This window comes from Oreochromis aureus, linkage group 22, assembly GCF_013358895.1.
Source record: "Oreochromis aureus strain Israel breed Guangdong linkage group 22, ZZ_aureus, whole genome shotgun sequence".
NCBI classification, from domain to species: domain Eukaryota; kingdom Metazoa; phylum Chordata; class Actinopteri; order Cichliformes; family Cichlidae; genus Oreochromis; species Oreochromis aureus.
In genome coordinates, this window is record NC_052962.1 from 17,911,531 (window position 1) to 17,930,263 (window position 18,733).

Below are 18,733 nucleotides of genomic sequence, written 5' to 3' on the forward strand. Positions count from 1 at the left end.
GCATTTGTCCAGCTTCCTCAAAATTATTGAGGGCGCTCTGCAAACCATCCGAAAACATACAAGTTTTTTTAAGTGTGCAAACTTTTTAATAATAGCTCTTTGGGAATCACCTTTTTGGTGTAAAAATGCTATTTTATGCCTGTGAAACATTGTTATTTTTGAGACTGTTAATAAATTCAGCTAAAGAAGTGGGAAAAAATAATGTGATAGGCTGCTAGTTACAAAAGTCCCCAAAGATAGACACAAAACTAGCTCATCCCTGGAGTTATGTGCTCTGATGTGCTTAAGTGGCTTAATTTAATAGACAAAAAAAAAAACCTCACAACATTAAACTGACAATGGTCTGGTAGGAAAGTGAGTAAAAAAGGCTTTCTGAAAGTCTGCAGAACTATTGCTCAAGACCAATTTTTAAAAGAATTACAAAAGCATTTGGCTTTTTTAAAGTGAGGAGGGGGCTTGAAACTTTTGCACAGCACTGTACAATTGTAGTAACTTATCTTACTACAACTTAAGTAAATATCATTGCATTCATTCTACCAACCAGCTAAGGCTGAATAGCCCAAGACTAGAGCCACAAACAGACGAGACTGCTTCAGTCAGTTTGCTGCTTTTGGATAAACTCAACACATTTCAGATCTAACACAGAGGTCATAAAATCAACTAACCCCCCAAAAAATGTATGTGTAAACATTGCAGCACGTCAATCAAAATTTTTGAGTATCGACCCCCTCGTCACTTACATGCTTAAATTTTGGGTGTTACCATTTAGCGCCTTTTCTGTTCTGTTCTCTGTGAACGAGGAGCGTTTACGGGCAGTTTAAATTCTTGTTCATCATTGCGTAAACATCTCAAAACACTTGCACAAAATAGTTTACTTAAATGCTGTCTGTCCACATGCTCACAAAGGGCCAAGCATAAATATTTCCACCTCGTTGTGGTTTTTTTTTTTTCTTTTTTCTTCTTTTTTCTTCCTTTTTTTTGAGGTTGTGTAGGTTTAGACTTTTTGTTCCATTTTGAAAGAGGGGTATGCATATTAATTGCATTTGTAGAATTATGCCAAAATTAGCTCGATAGAGTTTGACTGCAGATCATAAGACTAATAACTTTGAAAGAATGGGGAGGTGTCATTTCTTCAGTGGTGTTGTACAGTTTTTGAGTTTTAGTGAGCAGATGGTGACATGGAAGAAATGTCACGTTCGCCAACCTCGACAGATATGTCGTAGCATCCTGGATGAATCATGAGGGCTTAAAGCGACTACAAAGTCAGGACATTCAAGGAGGAGTTTAGATAGTTTGGACAGATTAATAAAGCTCTGGCGTGCTTCTCTCTTTGCTAGCCTTCGTCCCTCTGTCACAGTTTGCTGACAGTCGGAGTATATAACCCAGATATTCTTAGCTCTATAGCAAGGATATACGTCCTCTAAATATTTTCACTTCCTCAGGCCAGGATAGTTTCCAAGTTTGGCTCGGCTGATCACATGACCGCTCATCTCGCATGCAGGCCTGTCATCTTGCTCATATTTCTGTGTCTTGAAACATGAAAGACTTAAATGAGGATATGATATATTTCAATTGGCATGTTTTATTTTCGCTGTTGTGGCTGAGCTGAAATGTTTTCCCGCTTGGACGCTCGCCTTTCGGAGGCTCCCTGGAAGAACCGAGAGTCCCGACCGTTTGTATTTATGGGGCTGACTCTAACCAAAGTTGACCTCAGCCTGGGTGGAGCAAACATCTGTTTTTTGTGTGTGTCGCTTGCACAGATGGCCTGTTGAGCTCTCAGCTGGAGATGAAGATGTCATCGTCTTGCACAAGCTGTAAATGTTTAATTTAGGCGTTTGGCCTGATGATCAGCGATCTTTTGTGACAGTATAAACCATCTGAGTCACTCTGTTGTTGCAGACAATTCTGCCGCTGTGGTAATTAGGGGGAGCGAGAGGTGGAAGTGAAAGTGTGAGCTACACTGGTTGATAATATCTGAATCCATACATGAATTCATCGTTACTCTCAGTCCATGTTTTGTTGCCATCATTTTGGATGCAGCAGCAGCTTGGCTCTCGAACAAGGGCGAACCTTGCTCTTTATTTTTGGCGTGCTAAATGTCACTGATAGGTTAGCTGTCTACTCTGACATATTACACACAGAATAAGTCTTGGGCTTAATTTGTTGTGCTCGTAGATGGCTATTAAGGCTTCAACAGTTTAGACTAACACAGTGGAGCTGGAGTAAGGGGGCACTGATGGCATATTCATAAGCTATAATTACCCATAAGTAATCCAGTCACCTCACTGAGTGTGTTTTTAATTCCTAGGCTTGAAACAGATGCATTGTTTGTCGTTCCTTGCATGTGAGCTTTAAGTTTTAAATCCAACAGTCTTTTCTCGGCTGTTGTCGTCTCATCTTTGAATTTAGCGCTTTTTTTTCTAACAGACAGACCTGTTTCCTCCTCACTCGAAAAACGCCTACTTCCTCTACTTCCTCCTTCTGTCTCTCGCAGCACTCTGTCGGTTGCTCTTTTGCCTCAGGGCGAAGCACTGCACAGACCGTGGTGAACTTTTTGTTTGTGGCTTGTGATGCTGAAGGCACTTTACTTGGAGGCAGATTGTCACACCGAAGTTGCCCTCCCCATCCTGTTATTGTAGTCGCATGCACAAGAAGCAGGTGGATTGGGAAGAAAGCTAAGGGTACTTGTGGATGTCAAAGTCTTGCGGGTGAGTCCTCAAGTCTTCAGTACTTTTCACTCTTTAAAAGGCTACACAGGATGCAGTAGGCCTCAGGGTGTGGCTCCGTGTGCTCCCCTGCCTCCTTTAATCTCCAGTGTGCCACCTCCTTAAGCACGGCCATTGTGTGGTGGGATGTTTGCCGTCTGGAGTGGTAAAAGTCTTGGTATGTCTGTTCCAAGAACAGGGAACTTGCGTGGGTTTTCCTCCAGCAAACCAAAGAAGAATTGCGCTGTCAAAGAACGGACGAGGTTAAAGACAGCTGAGTCTTGTGGCCTCGTAATTTGGTGGGATGGAAATGTGGTGTCAGTAGTTTATGATTTTGGATTGGCTAAAGAAAGTGTATACTTACACAGCTGATAAATCTGCTGCATTGGAAAGTAATTACTTGGCAATATGAATGTTCCCTCACGATAAACATTAAGGATTAGTTTTGTGCTTTGGGGCCTAATTTTGCCTTAGATTTTTTTTCTATTTCTTTGTCTCAGTTTTTTTGTCTCCTCATCACTAATCATTTCAGTGTTTTTATTATTTGGTTTTACAGAATATCATCCAAGTACCTCTAATTGTTTCTGATTCACTTGTTTACCTTAATTTGCCAGCTTGCTCTGCTCCGAGCGCTATACTAAGGCTATGTTTGTTATGTTTTTTGGTGGTGCATCATAGCTCCATGCTTGTTTCTTTTCTTGTGTGTGTAGATTTATGTTAAAAAAAGCATAGAGATGGTATATTGAGCGGCACATGTGAACTCATAAATGCAAAAGTCAGCTTGGTGTTAGCGGCATAACTGCCTTGCAAGAGATTGGCTGGCTGCTGCTGAGAGTTGTTACGAGCAGCTGGTAGCGACCTTTGACAGGATATCCTGCTAGTGTTGTGTGAGCGAAGGCGGTTTGTGACACAGAGGCCCGCTGAGAGGCACATGGGTCGCACAGAGACTTTAGAAACTTTAGAAAATGGTCTATTAAATAATAAAAATATTTTTTTTAAAAATAACTTGGCTAGATTGTTTTCTTTGTCCTGTTGGTTTGCGAAGTCCCTCAGAACGTGGCGCTTCCTGTTTGTTTGAATCTTGATGCCACATTTCTCAACCCTAGCTTTACCCTTTATGTCTTTGTCCTTTATTTGAAGCCGTTTTCTCAGCCCTTTGTCTTTCAATCAGTGGTTTTTCCTGTCGACTGGGTGTTAGGTATGCGTCTGTTGTGGAAGAATGGGGAAAACAAATAAATAAGCATGAAGATTTTAAGATTAAGTGTACTCTTGCTGTTATGCCTTTCATGGCTCTTGGGACTGTGCTCTGTTTTGTGTTGATATTCTATTCATCAGTGATTCCCAGCCAGGCGAGTTTTCTTTTTTTTCCAACCTCCTAAATGGTTGAAATGTTTAATTTATGCCAGCAGTAATAGTGCAAATGTAACTGAGCTGTAATAACTACTAGTATGCACACTTCTGTATCGTTATTAAATCATATCAAGTTAAAGTAACATATTTGGAACATGAAGCGTCAGACGGTGTTTATAGTTGGGAGACCTGCCTTAACTACAGGGTGTGTTTTGTATGTATGCTCACAATAAGTGTAACATGAACATCTACTATGTGTGTAGACGTGTAAAGGTGTCACCTTTAGAGCGACAATAACTCTAGGTCCTCTGCAGCACGACTATGGCGTTTGGTCTCAACTCAAATAAAAGATGGTGGTCTTTTTGAAGACACACACACACACACACACACACACACACACACACACACACACACACACACACTAACCCCTGCAGCTAGGCGGGCCCTTTGTAGAGGCATCAGATGAAGAGCTTGAAGGGGTTCTTTTGAAATCCAGCCGGCACACGGACTAATACAGACACACCCACACAAAGACAAAGTTACTGATCTCTCCATATACAATTCTTGAAGCTCTCATGATACCATGAAACCTTGTGGTGCAGACACACTTTAGGTACACAAGAGCTTGGGTAACCAGATGTGGTATGATAGGATTTTTTTTTTTTTAAAGCAAAGAACAGAGATTGTGCTACGTTGCATTTTGCTTGGTCTTTGTAGATACAGGGGGATAGAAAGGTCTTGTTAGTGCTTGCACGTTTGATTTCCCATGTTGAACATGTTTAGTTATGTGACAGTGGCATATTAAACTGTTCCAGAAGCATAATTAATACTGTTCAGCATGTGCAGGTAATCCCTGATTCAGACTGCTCCAATCAGTCCCTTTCTGCTCTTTTGTATGATGAAGGTGAGCGCAGTAAAGACCACAACAATATTATATGTCATATACCAGCTATTTGCTGATAACTTTAATAAATCTCAATCGGTCAAGCCCCACCCACCTCCTGTTCAAGCCTTCTTTTGACAAGGGTCAGCCAATCAGAATAAATGTGGCTCAAAGGTAGTGGGAACGGCTCCCAAACCAGGAGCTGGTCAGACGATAAAGTGATGTGCTGCACCACTGCCTAGTAAAAGAAATGGGGACTTCTTTGAACTCTAGTAGAACCACAGAATGAAAAATGAGCATAACAGATCTGCATTATGTAAGTTGTAAGAAGTTGAAGTTATAATGATGAGCTTCAGAACAGTTAGGAAACTTGTTACAATCATGAGAAGTAAGATGAGTCAAGTAGAGAGTTGTGTTAGAGATTCGAGACATTTGGCTACATTTTTTACAACTTTAAATGATTTCTTTTTTTTAAAAAAAGAAAAAGGTAAATGCATTAATTATTAAACTGTGTATTTAACCAGACTTTAATAACCAAATAAAAAACTATGTAAAAGTGTTAGCCGATCAGACTGTCTAATGCAGGGGTGGGGTTTATTTTCCCAAGGTGCGGCCCTCCACAACAGTCCCAGTTTCTAATGTGCCCAGTCCTGATCCTGGGTGAGGCTGTTTGCACATATCAGCCTCCTCAGGTCGTGCTGCTTTAAATGCCACTTAAGTGTCTGAGTTAAATGTGTTAAAGGCTTTTCTTTGATAACCGACGTTCATCGGGGCAAAGTGCTGCTAGGCGACACATCACGGTGTCTAAAACGTGCCGTCTCATGGTCTCTGTAACAACATTGACGCTCTCACAGAAAGTTTCTTGGAGGATCAGCCCAGTCTCACCATACTCTAGTGCAAGTCACCCTGCGGTCTGATACGTCCATATAACCCTTGTCTTTCTATTTTTAAGCCTCTGTTTCTCCTTTTCTTTTGTTCTACTTTCTAACATATCTATAATGTGCTGTTTTACTTTCTTTTTTGCTCTATTTCTGTTTTTTATTACATTTTCTCTGGCTTTCTATTTATTATCAGTACTCTTAATTTTAACTTTCTCTGACACGCTGTCGGCCCCGCTTTCATTTGCGTTGCTTCTCGTCGCCTTCCTACCTCTGTTCCTACTCGTGTTCCCTTGCATTTTTCACCTTCACCCTCCCCCTCCCCTCGTCCCTCCACAGATTGTGTGACCCTCCTATTACACATCATGAATTATTGAGGTGAAACCTAGTATTGCCTAACAAAACTCCCCTCTGTTTCCTCTGCTGTCATCATCTCTCTTCTCTTTACTGATGGCTTTGTTCCTTAATTTCTTCCTCTGGCAGGTGACAGAATCACACAATAATAAACTGTTTAATTTAATCATATAGTACATTAAACTTATAAATGGAAAGATGCATAAATGAAAATTTTACTTTGATAATTTCACAGTCTGTCTTTTTTTTGTATTTGTCATTTATTTGGATTTATATAATGTTCAAAAGCAAAACAGCCATAATCCTTTTCTCTGCACTTTTACCTAAATTAAATAATATTCTCTCTCTCTCTAAAAAAAATGATACCCTCTCCAAAATTCCAGTATCAACAAGGCTCTAGTTTCTTCTGTTTATATGTAATCATGGGGAAGATAGATACTGTAACCCAGCACTAAATGCCTCCTGGTAACAGCAGGTGGGTGAGTGTATAAGGACAGATTAATTGCACACATGTACTTTCAAAGCTTACAATAATTTTGGGCTTGACTCTGGAACAGTTAGGCTGTGGGTTCATTGTATAAGAATCATGGTGCTGAATACAACATGTAAATATGAAGATTGCACCAAGAGATTAAAAAAGAGAGCATCCAATAAGGCTTTTCTGCTCCTCGACTTACAGTACCAGGTCAAATTCTGACCAGTCAGTATATTTTTTTTTCATCTTCTGTTGTCCAATTTTGATCAGCTTGTGCAAATTTCCCAGTTTGTTCCTTGTTTTAAACACTGCTCCACCCAGTGGGGCACCCAGTGTGGTCTTCTGCCCTGTAGCCCGTCTGCTTCAAGATTTGACGTTGTGCGTTCAGAGATGCTCTTCTGCATACCTTCAGTGATTATTTGAGCAACTGTAGCTCCAAGATGTCTAGCCACTCTCCTTTGGCAACAACTATCCAGAAAACTGCTGCTCAGTAGATATGTTCAGTTTTTGTACCATTCTCTGTAAACCCAAGAGTGTGTTATGAGGGACAATCCTAGTAGATGAGCAGTTTCTGAAAAACTCAGACCACCCTGTCTGGCATCAACAACCATGCCACATTCAAAGTCACTTAGATCACCCTTCTTCCCCATTCTTATTCGCCTTTACCATGTCTACATGCCTGAATCCATTGAGTTGCTGCCATTTGATTGGATGATCAGATATTTGCATTAACAAGCAATTGAATATATGTACCTAATAAAGTGGCCGGTGAGTGTATATGTATTATTTGGGTCAAATTCTCCAAAATAATATGTTTCTGGAGAGAGAAGCGGAGCATGGAGTGGAAAAAGAGGTCGATGAAAGCAATAAAACATCAGATGCGGTAGAAAAGCAGAGAAGAGAAAAGAAGCGGGGTCAGATCCAGAAGAACTGAGTGACGGGTTTTGCAAATAAAAAAAGATGGAATGAGCTCTGTATCCCGCTGGCCTGCTTAACCCTCTAGCAGAGCGTAAAATAAACACACTCAGTCACTCACACTCAGCTAAACCAGGTTGCAGCAAATCACCTGCTCTGACATGATGAGCTGTGACAGCAGCTAGCGCGATAACAAGGTTCCATTTACAGTGTAAAGAGGCTGCAGCGAGATGCCAAAGTGACAGATAAGGGAATTGATACACAGACCACATGGCTCATGTAAATCATGAGTATCTTTCGTAGATATGAAGGCAAACGTATACGGACGCCAGACAAAATCCTGGTGTGAAAAGCTTGTTTCTAACAAGCTGTTTGCAGGAGCGCGGTGTGTCAATCGCTAGAAAAACATGTTGATCGAATGAGTCCTGGACCACTTGTAGCTCCGGCGTGCTATGTGTGTTGAAACGCTGTGTTTCTCAATTAAATTGAAGCCTTAGATAATGTGTGCGTGTGTGTGTCCTGGTACCTGCACATGTGTGTATTTCCAATCAATATGCCTCAAGGCAGTCCATCTTTGAGTCATCTGAAGTTCCTCGAAGATGATGACAAGGTGCTGGGAACACACACACACACACACACAGATCCAAACGCACAAACACACACACACTTCTCATCCTTATTGGAAAAACAAATCCTGTGTCAGGAGAATGAGCTTGTGCTCTGACTTAAGGTACAAACAAGTCTCTCGAACTCTCCACTTAATGGATCTTCCTGTAATTTTTGGTTATTTCTTTGTGTTATCACAGCAGGGTACTCGGTGAACTGAGCCTTAGTATTGGTGCAAACATATCACAGTAGCTATCTTTGGCATTTCTGCACTCCGGTTTCATGTTACTCATCAGATCCTGCTATGTCTGTGATAACATCAACAGAAATATGTCCCAGTGGATTTTATTGTTTGGCTTTAGTTACAACTGGAAGTCCCAGAAATTGCACTGGTAGGTTTAGTTAAAGCAATACGAAACAATTACATTCAAATAAACTGCTTTACTTATTTACTTTTTGTGGGTGTTTTTAAAAGACAAAAAGAAGATTGTTGATTATAGACAACCACTATAGGATTTTTAATGCCCGTACTTGATGATTTAAAAACCCAACATTGCACTCTGGTATCCAGCCATCCATTTTTTTATGCTTATTGACTTCATTTTTCAGTTTTCATTTATTAGGTGTTATAAATGCCAGTACCATCAAATATCATCAAATAGCTAATATAGGCTTAGAACCTAAAGAAACAACAACTGAGTTCTGTTGTGGATCCTTGATATTTAGATAATGCTAACATGTCGGTGCAGAAAACAGTGTCAACTTAAAGTCTTAGATTCACTGTGATTCTGTGTTAACCTTAAAGTTTAGCATGTACCCTTCATCTCACAAGGATCTTTAATCCACTGTGTTGTATGTGTGCTGGAATAATCAGGGAAACTTTGGAAATGGGAGCATCTGAAGAGCATGTGAATGTACAACTTTAGCTAATTTTATGGCTCTTCATCCAACAGCTGTTGAGATATTTCACTTAAAAGTTGCTGTGATATTTTAACCTGGAGGAAACTGACAAATTAAACAGTGGACTAACATTAAAATCACTGGAATATCAGGGCTAACAATGTTGACGGCAGTCTCAAGAACAGCAGATTTCTAGCTTTCATTTTCTGTCTCTCTGTGACTTCGGGTCAGTTTTGAGAGGGATGATTATCTGTACATAGATGACTAATGCGGGTTTGTTTGTATAATGCAACTGAATGAATCATACATGTGTTAGTACAGTAAGGCTCCTGTATTTGGGACATGTATTTTTAACATGGAAAAAACAGGATGAGCCTGAAATGTATTTTTTTCTTCTTCTTTTCTTAAAAGGTACATTTTTGTGAACAAATGGAAAAGAAGAATTCAGTTTATCCAGATGTTTACATAGATTTCTTTCAGTGTTGTCTTTCCGTTTTGTTTTCCTCATCTTTTGTGGCATTATCTTTTCTGCGTAAGGTTACAGAGCTGGAAAGCGGAGCAAAACACTAATTTACTGAACATCACTGAAGGCAAAGTGTATCAGAAAGTATTTAACATACATTAAGAAAACGTTCTAATCTTCAGCAGGCACGCTCGTTCAACGCAGAGGGCTGGAGTGACTCATTTTTGTGAAGTTGTGACAAACGTGACTTGAGTATGGGCATGCAGTTTGGAAAAAAAATGCATCCACATCTCAAGCTATTGATGCAGCAGCTGCCATGGCAACGGGCCCTTGAATAAAGGCTACATGGATTATTATGGGGTGAATCACACACAACGCCAGGCCGGTGTCCTTAAATTAACACATGCTCTTTAAATACACACGTGCATAGATTACATGTGGTCAGTGTTTGTAAACACGTCTCCAGTCATCCATCCACATGTGCTTTTGCCATGTGTATCAACACTATAATAACACCATATTCCACTCAGCAGTTTTCTCCCAGGAATTAGTCTGAGCCAACCATTATACATTATGCATTTTCAAATTAAATATGTAATCAGACTTCTTCACCAGGAACTAGGATTATCTGAGTTTTTCTAGACAAGCTGAGAAGGTAAATTATTGATGCCTTCCTCAGTTGATTTGGGGGATTTCTATGCTACATTTTCCACTCGAGACTCGTCCACCGGCATGTTTCATTAGACCCCCTGCAAGGACACAGAAGTGGTTTTGCTCAGCTCTCCCCGCATGGTTCTGGGTGACTCTGATTTGCCTTTCTTTAAGCTGTGGAAGCACAAACTGGCTTATCCACAGCCTTTCAGGTCGATCTGGCTGTCGTCTCCTATGTGAGATATCATGCCGTTTTTGGTGCCCTGAAGGGCTGTGCACCGGGACAGGGGCCAGGGAGGAGGATTACAGGTTCAGTGTTAGCGTTGGGGTAATTGCATGAAAGTGGAGTGAGTGTTGACGTCTTTTGCCTTTGCTTTGTTTATGAACAAGAGTTCACATGGTTTCTTATAAGGATTCAAGGTATAATTGTAAAATTCAGTTTTGTTGTGACCCATCCCCAAGTCAAGTACTAACATCCATCTTCTTTATCTTTTTAATCTGTGCTTCATTGTTTCTTCTACTTTCCTCTTGCAGATCAACTTTTTCTTGTTTTTGTTTTTTTTTAATCTGCAGCTAATCAAGCCTTTTTTTCAATCCAAGCTAAGATATCTGGATCACGTCACTTAAGTAGTTTACTCAGACTCGACAGAGCTCACCCAGAATAACAAAAGACATTGCTCAGATCTTTTAAAGGTTGTTTCATGCGCCCCACGATGAGTAAACTGACCTTTTTATATGCTAAATTGGAGGAATACCCCTTGAAGCAAGTGCTACTGCACAGGGCTGTGGAAGAAGCTCTGCACTACTAACGTGTTTAACCGCTTGCTTTTGACTCTTACGTTCATGCTAATGTGGTTTAATGTGGCAGTTACATCCTCTCTCCCAAGCTACAGGAACTGTTATGTGAAAATGTCCAAAGGGACTTTCAAACTGAACTGTTCCACTGCTTGAGTCACAGGAAGATGCTGCTGAGTGGTTTATGGTTTTTCTGTTGGATAAAAATGTCTGAATTGAGGCTCGAACCAAGAGTAGCAGTTGAATTTTGACTCGAACAACAATGAACATTTTGAATATATCCAGATGTGTGGACTTTTTGTCTTCCCTTTTGGCAGTGAGGGTAAATGCACTTAGTTGCTCTAACGTCCTTCTGAATTCTTGTACAGAAAGTAACTGCAGTAACCACATTTAAAACTCCAGTTTTGCAAAATACAGAGAGATTTACGTGGCTCTGATAGGCTTAATCAGCATTGTATGAGCTTGTTTGGCGAGGGCTCGAATTTATTGGATGGTTATTTATATGTAAATGTACCACACTCCAACTTTAAATTAGTCTACCCCTGGAAAAATTGATCTCAGAGGACAAATAAAAAGTCTGCCTGCCTTAGTTTGCATAAGCGATAGTCAGAAGTTTAACTGCATTCACGTATGACTTTCAGCACCAGTATTTGCAGGAATAAGCATGAAGAGCATAGTTCTTAACTGAAGAGCCTGTCCTAGCTGTGGGCTAATGAACAGCATGCAGTGTATTTGTGGTTTTTAAACTGGTACTGATGATAAACCCCCCACTGTTGTTGCCCAGCCTTACCTGAGAAGATTTCTTGGTACGAAATAAAAAGAGCCAGAGTGTTTACTTTCTTGTGAGTGCACAAATTATAGTAAATTGATGTAAGTAGGTCAGTTGACTTACTTCCTCTAAAAATTTAAATGCTATATGAAAGTGAACGTATTGGTTTTAGCAGTTCACTAGCTTCTCCTGAAGATGAGTTTCATTTGCTTGCACTCACCCCCCACCCCCAGAGCGCTGTGTTGCACTCGTGTCTTGTTTTTCAGCGCTGTCCTTGTTGACCTTAAAATAGTCTTTGAATTTCAACAACTCTAACACAAGCAAACATCAGTGACTAATGTGCCTCATTTCTGCTTCTTTTTCTTCCCCTTCACTCTGTCCTACAGGTTTGGATGAGCCATCTTCAGTAGTACTGACAGAGGTGTGAGGCAGTGAGGCTCTCACCCCCACCCCGGGAGCCATGCCGCCGCCGGCAGATATTGTCAAGGTGGCCATTGAGTGGCCGGGGGCATTCCCCAAGCTCATGGAGATAGACCAGGTATGTGCCTCAGTGCAACAAAAGACACCGTCATCTCACAAGCACACATTACTGTCTTTTAAATCCAGCACAACCAGTAAAAAAATGTTTGGGGTCTGTGACGATCACAGTGCATGTTTTGTATGAACACATTATTGCGCAGTAATCCGTTGCTGTGTATATAATGAAATCGCTTGGATGTTTGTAGGTGTCTCTCTCTGGAGCGGCTGGGCGGATGTGATCAGGGCTTGGTGCGGCTTTTGCGTTGTTCCCATCAATTATACTAATTAGCCTCAAGGAAGTGGGCTTAATTAAAGATGTTTAACAGTTAGTCACAGCTTTGACATAGCTTTAAAGAAATTTCACTGAATGCAAAGAGGCCGGCTCTGTCATTAAGAAAAGTGACAAAAAATTTGGATGTTTGTGGGTAAATACCTGGGCTGTTTAGCTCACTGTCAGAGCAAAAAATATTCATATGATTGGAGGTGAGATTTGGTATAAAGCACAACACAATGTACAAAACATTTAGATGTGCAACCTTTTCACTCTTGTCTGCTATGAAAAATAAACTCAGTCAAAGCTTTATGCATCTGTCACATTACAATATCAATGAATCTTAGTGATGCTGTTTTTTAAAATGTAAAACATAATGGTCACAGCTGTGGTCAGAGGCGTTATGTGATATCTCTTGAACACCTTCAGGGAAACTTCAATAGGTTTGGACAAAAGCTCTGTTGAATCAAAGGAAAAACTTTGCCTGTCAAAGGTCGAGGTCTCTGCGACCTCCTGTTCGTTTGACTGTGATATCTGAGGAACTCCTCGAGCGAGTTTTGCTTCATCTGTTCACTTAAAGTAATGGTCGTGGTCAAGGATCACTGTGATGTCATGTAGTTTTGGCCATTACCCGAGACCTTCAGCATCATAATGTTCTGTTTGTGGCGATTATTACACTGTAACTCGCCTTCTTTCAGTTTCTCCCTTTCACCATCACTCTCTTCCGCTATCTCACCCTATCCCTAGTGTCCTCTTCTTCCAGCCTCTGTATGAACTTTTTTGCTACATCCATGAATCTTCTCTGTGGTCTTCCTCTTTCTTCAATCTGTGGTGTTTTCACTATTAAATTTCTTTCAAGTCTTCACTTGATATGTTGCATGCATCTGGACAAACATAGACCTAAACTGCAACTTGAGTGGTTGGTGGAGCTCCACGACTGCAAGGGGGGTATTTATAGTTTGTCTTGGGGGTTTTTTAAAACTGTAACATTAAATAGCTGCAATGCTAAAGCGCTATGAAACCCCATCAGTGCATATCTATATATTCCACGGATTTACATAATGCAGTCGCTATGTTAATGCTCAACAGTTAACAATACTGGTGCGTGCTTTTTAAAACTGAAACTACACTTCTGTGTAGATTTGCGTCGCAGCTGCTTTCGCCTGCACGCAGCTCGCATCCATTACGAGCCCACAGATAATGGCCATGCCGTATGTCAGCAGATTGTTGGGGTCTATCCAGCGCTAGATTAGATGCTAATAAAATAATTAGCCCAAACAGCGACTACCCCATGTGCGTGTGGGGGGACATGTTTGCTGTTACTTTGTTTGATTGCACATACAGTTTTATAAATTGGCCTGTTTGTTGTTTGTGTGACTCACAGATAGATGGGCTAATGATTGTAAAAGCTATGAGTCACCGTGGTAACCGGAGTCACAATTGCCATTCTCAATGGATGAACTAGTGAATGAAGTATTGAACTGTGAAGTACATGTGCTTCTGGTGCTTTAAACACTTAAGTAGAGATTTAGGGGATGTGGTTTTTGTATTAAATGCCCCGCTTATCAGCAGCGCTGTTCCAGTCTGAGTAGATTGCCTTTAGCTTTGCTTAGGTCTGTCTTTACTTCTTTAAGCCACCTCTCCTCCTCCTCCTCTTCCTCCTCCTCCTCCACCTCCTTTTATCTCTCCCTGTCATCTTCCTCTTGTTCCACCTCTGTGTTGCCTTCCTCCTCTTTGTCCTTCTTTGCTTTCGCTCTTGTTCGCTCCCCCCTCGCACTCCTCCTCCCCGTGTTTTGTTGTGACTGCGAAACTTGCGCGCGCTGTGCCTCTTCCTCTCTTGTCCTCCACCATCAACCCCCACCTCTTCCTCCTCCCTCTGCATCTCCTCTGTACAATAGGCCCTGCAGCAGCATATGGCTGTCTGACTCATGCGACGGGGAGTGGGCTTCTGCAGCTCGAGCTGTTTTGATACCCAGAGAAAGTGTGCGTGTGTGTGTGTGTGTGTATGCGCGCGTGTGTGTACATGCCTGAAAACTTGTATGTGTAAATTTTGTTTGTTTACGTAGGTAAAATTCTGCTTAAGTGAAAATGTGCGTGGGTGTGTTTGTGTGGCAACATGGATAGTTGTTACTGTTCATGCGTGTGCATGCTTATTTGCTGTGTGTGTGTGTGTGCGTGCATGTGCCTGTATCCATGTGCATGCCGATAAATATGTGTATTTTTATTATTTCTGTCTGTTTGTATATGCGCCTCTGCAGTGCACGCGTGAGTGTGTTTAGGCTACATCTGCTTCGGTGTGCGTCTCTGTGATTTCTGTATCTCTCCAAACATCTTCAGGCACAAAAGTCCAACCTTTATGTAGGAATGCGGGGGAATCGCTACAAGTTTAGACAATTGTTTTTAAGTGTTTTATTGCTTTTTGTTTATCAGAAAGGCAATAGAGAAACTGGGGGAGGATTGGGTGGTGGGGTTTCTGGTGGAGCTGTTTGCAGGTAGAAAAGGAGCAAGAAACAAAAGAAGGGAAACAAACTCTAAGAGTAACGGCCTGTTGGAGTAGGTGTATTGCTTAGTTTTAGGTAATGTGCTAAAATTGGTTTTAGATTTGTGTCACTGCTGTGGTTAAAAGATAGCAAACTAAAAATAAAGGGATTTATTTATATTTTGGCATGTGTTTGTGCGCATTCGGATCTAAGCACAGTGGTTAACAGAAGAAAAGTCCAGAGGGATATATTAAACAGATTCCTTGAGTGAAATAAGACTAAACGCCTTCAGTGAATGTGCAAAAATGGCTAGCAGGTTCTAGTGGGTCATGCTTTATTGCATATAAATGACCTCGGAGGGGGAAAAAAAGAATAACCACTAAATGTGCTAAAGGAGAATAACTCCTTAGATAAACTATTGTGTGGAGTAACAGGAGCTGAAATCTAGTGGGTGGTACAGGATCTTATAGATCACAGCTTTGCTTTTCACCTTTGTACAAAGTGAATTCCGGTTATGTAGCAGGTGCTACACTTGAACTGTACTCCTGACTGGGCTTACAGTAAGTAAAACAAAGTGGCTCATGTGGGTTGAAAGTAATAGTAAAGGAGAGGAAGATGTAGTGGGAGGTTAGACAGGGAAATGGTAGATGGGAAAACAGAGTCAGTTTAAAGCTTGGATAGAACTGCTTGTATTTATAGGTACATAATAAGCAACATATAAAGTAGGGTCACTGGAAGCATCTCTGTGTTTCACATTAGCATGACTGGGTATAAAAAGAGTTTGCCAGAGAGGATGATTCACTGAGAAGTTAACACGGGAAGGGTTTTACTACTCTGTCAAGAGCTGCCAAATAATTCAGCAATTTAACAATGAAGTTTTTAGTCCTAAAGTTGCATCATCTGCAAAAACCTAATGATTCTGAGAGGCTGAAGAAATCTCTGTAAGCAAGGAAGTAATCAAAATCAGATTTGTTTTTTGTTTTTCTTTTTTAATCATGAATGCTCCATCCTCTGAGCTTCAGTTGCTGTCGTGGGAAAAATAACAAGCCAGCATCCATGGTGGCTCCTTAGTGCGCAGCGGCTTGGATGACGTGCAAACGTTGCACATATGCAGGTTTTGGAGCAGCATTTTCTAGGAAGGGTTTGCTTATTCCTGAAATGCCAAACCACATTCTGCTTGTGTTATTGCAGCATGATCTGTAATGAAAGAGGGACTGCAATCCATGTCTGTCAGCATCACCACTGAAAATATTCACTTTCAGAGCATCGGTCCCTTTTAGTTCCCAAATGCCTTCTGAGTGTTTTTTAAAAGAAGAAGTGATGCAACACAGTGGAAAACATGCCTCTGGTCGAAACATGTAACTGGCACTAAATTCTAAGAGCATTTATTTTTCCCAAAAATGATTAAAAATGTCTTTGATGCAACATTTAATATGTTGTTTTTGTGAAGGGGGGGTTAAGGTAAATATGGGGTTTAAATAGCTGAACTCTTTTGGAAACGCGGTTGTATCGTCGAGTACTTTTATGAGTGCTTGTGCTTGCGTGTGTTTGTGTATAGATTATGCATGTAGCCTGGCAGCATACTGTATCTCCCACAGAGCCTGAGGATGATGGCAGTGGCAAGCAAGCAGATATTAAGTTAACACTGATTAGCATTTCTCATGCACACGCTGCTTTTATTTATCTCTGCTTCCCTCCTCATACACATCTTGCATGCTCCTAATTTTTCATCTATCTGTGTCCATCTGTGTTTGTTGTCCTCGTTATTAGCTGCATTGTTTTTATAAGTACACTGAGAGCAGGAAAAAAAAGACTCAAACTCCTTTTATGTATACACTTTTTCTTTTCACATTCTTTTTCCCACTTTTGTTTATTCCGCGTTCTCCCTTTTGTTCACAAACAGCCCACCCTCTTTTTCTGTCACCACTCTGCCTTTCTTTCCTTGTCATATATGCCCACCATCCTGCCATCGTTATCTTTTGTCTGTCTGTCTTCATCACCGCAGCTTCTCTCACTGCCTGGGCTAATCCCCCGAAAAGCAATAATGCCATATGAGCTGCGATGCTCGTATATTTTGATATATAGATGCTCAAACGAATCCATCTTCATGCGTTTGGGGGGGAAGAATTGAAAGAAAACAGTGGTAAGAATCGGCCCAGCTGAAAATGAAGTATCCTGATTCAGAACCTGATATCGTTTTTCTGTACTTTTATTATCTTTGGTTGATCAAAGTCATTTAAAAAAGGTGCTGCACCGACCACGTAATGAGTAAACATTGTTTAATTGGTTCAGTTTGTTTATCTGTTCTCAAACTTCACAACAATATACTAGGCCCCGGAGCACCAGAGTACACAGGTTAGCTGAGCATTTGGCTCGGCTACTTTATAGCTAGCACCCAAGGTCAAAGTTAACATTGAAAAAAATGTTAAGAAACCATACTGAGTAATATATCATATGAAAGGGCATGGAGAGAGCTGTACAACACACTTTTTATTTTTTCAATGACACCATAAAATTGCGCAAAATCACACACTGCATGAATATATCTTAAAATCTCAAGTTTTACAGCCAGTTTTAATCCAATAATATGGTTAAAGATAATAAAATACTCCATTTTAGTATCTAATGCTTCAAGACCATAGGTCAAAGGTCAGACATCAGCGTGTTGTTGTGAAAGCAGCCTGACGTCAGCATGTTGTAATAAAAACATCATAAAACATCAAAGTTTTAGTGTAGCATTTGCCCCTCGGGGGGGAAGGTTGGCCTCAACATGACGCTAAATCTTTCACTGCTAGTATACTAAGGCTGTTATTAGATGTCCCCAGATCTAGATTAAGAAACTTGTTTCACTTTAGATAGTATCTTGTTTAAGGCTTCCTGAGGCACTGAGGGGTTTCTGTATATTTCATTGAATCTTCATTAAATTTTTTAGCTGTGAAATTGTAAATGTGGTTCTTGAAAAGCTGTACTCTGCACCGCTGTAGAAACACTGAATCAGTAATAATGAATGAAGCGGTGCAGCAGCCGTGGTCGATGATCCCACATCAGCAGTTGGATAAATACAGGCTCCTGAAGAACAGCCTCTCATTGTGCCAGTCCCGCAATATAAAATAATTGCAGCCCACTCTGAATTGCCTGTTGTTTTAGGAACTCAGTACTGGACTGTGAACTAAATGTAGTTTTGCCTTTTTTTTTATTCCCAGAAAAAGCCTCTCTCAGCCATCATTAAAGAAGTGTGCGAGGGGTAAGTCTTCATTTGCTTTTCTTTTTTTTAAATGTATGCACTAGTTCATGTCTTTCGGATTTGAATTTAACCGTCCAATAGAAACCCGCCTTCTCTACCCCCATACTTGAATCCTATTTGCTGTTTTTTATGCACTTTTAAACCAATTACACAGTGTATTTTGTCTCCATCCAATGTCTTTTAGGTGGTCCCTAGGGAACCCTGAAAACTTTGCTCTGCAGATTGCTGACGCAACAAATTTCTACATCACAGAAAAGGTTTGCTCATCTGCAAGCTGCTGTATCCAAGAGAAAGATATAAAGGCCTGAAGTGCACACTAACTTCTGCTTGTGTCTTTGTAATCCTCCACAGAATCGCAGTGACATTAAGAACGGCTCGATCCTTCGTTTGACCACCTCACCTGTAAGTGTTTTGCCATTTGAAAAAGCAAATTCTGTGAATACGTATGAAAGCGTTCACAATCTGGGACATATCC

At 40.7% G+C, this 18,733-nt stretch overlaps 1 protein-coding gene across 3 annotated transcripts in view; it reads left to right on the plus strand.

Moving 5' to 3' along the window:
• The window catches only part of elmo1 (engulfment and cell motility 1 (ced-12 homolog, C. elegans)), a 100,414-nt gene that overhangs the window by 25,471 nt on the left and 56,210 nt on the right, over positions 1–18,733 (plus strand). For 2 of the 3 annotated variants that reach the window (XM_031729284.2, XM_031729286.2), the window contains exons 1-5: positions 2,510–2,708; positions 12,131–12,282; positions 18,218–18,258; positions 18,443–18,515; positions 18,610–18,660. In XM_031729284.2, coding sequence (XP_031585144.1) covers positions 12,205–12,282; positions 18,218–18,258; positions 18,443–18,515; positions 18,610–18,660 — 243 coding nt within the window. In that variant the 5' untranslated portion in view covers positions 2,510–2,708; positions 12,131–12,204. Of the gene's footprint in view, positions 1–2,509; positions 2,709–12,130; positions 12,283–18,217; positions 18,259–18,442; positions 18,516–18,609; positions 18,661–18,733 lie in introns of those variants that run through there. The other variant, XM_031729285.2, reaches the window with a different exon arrangement.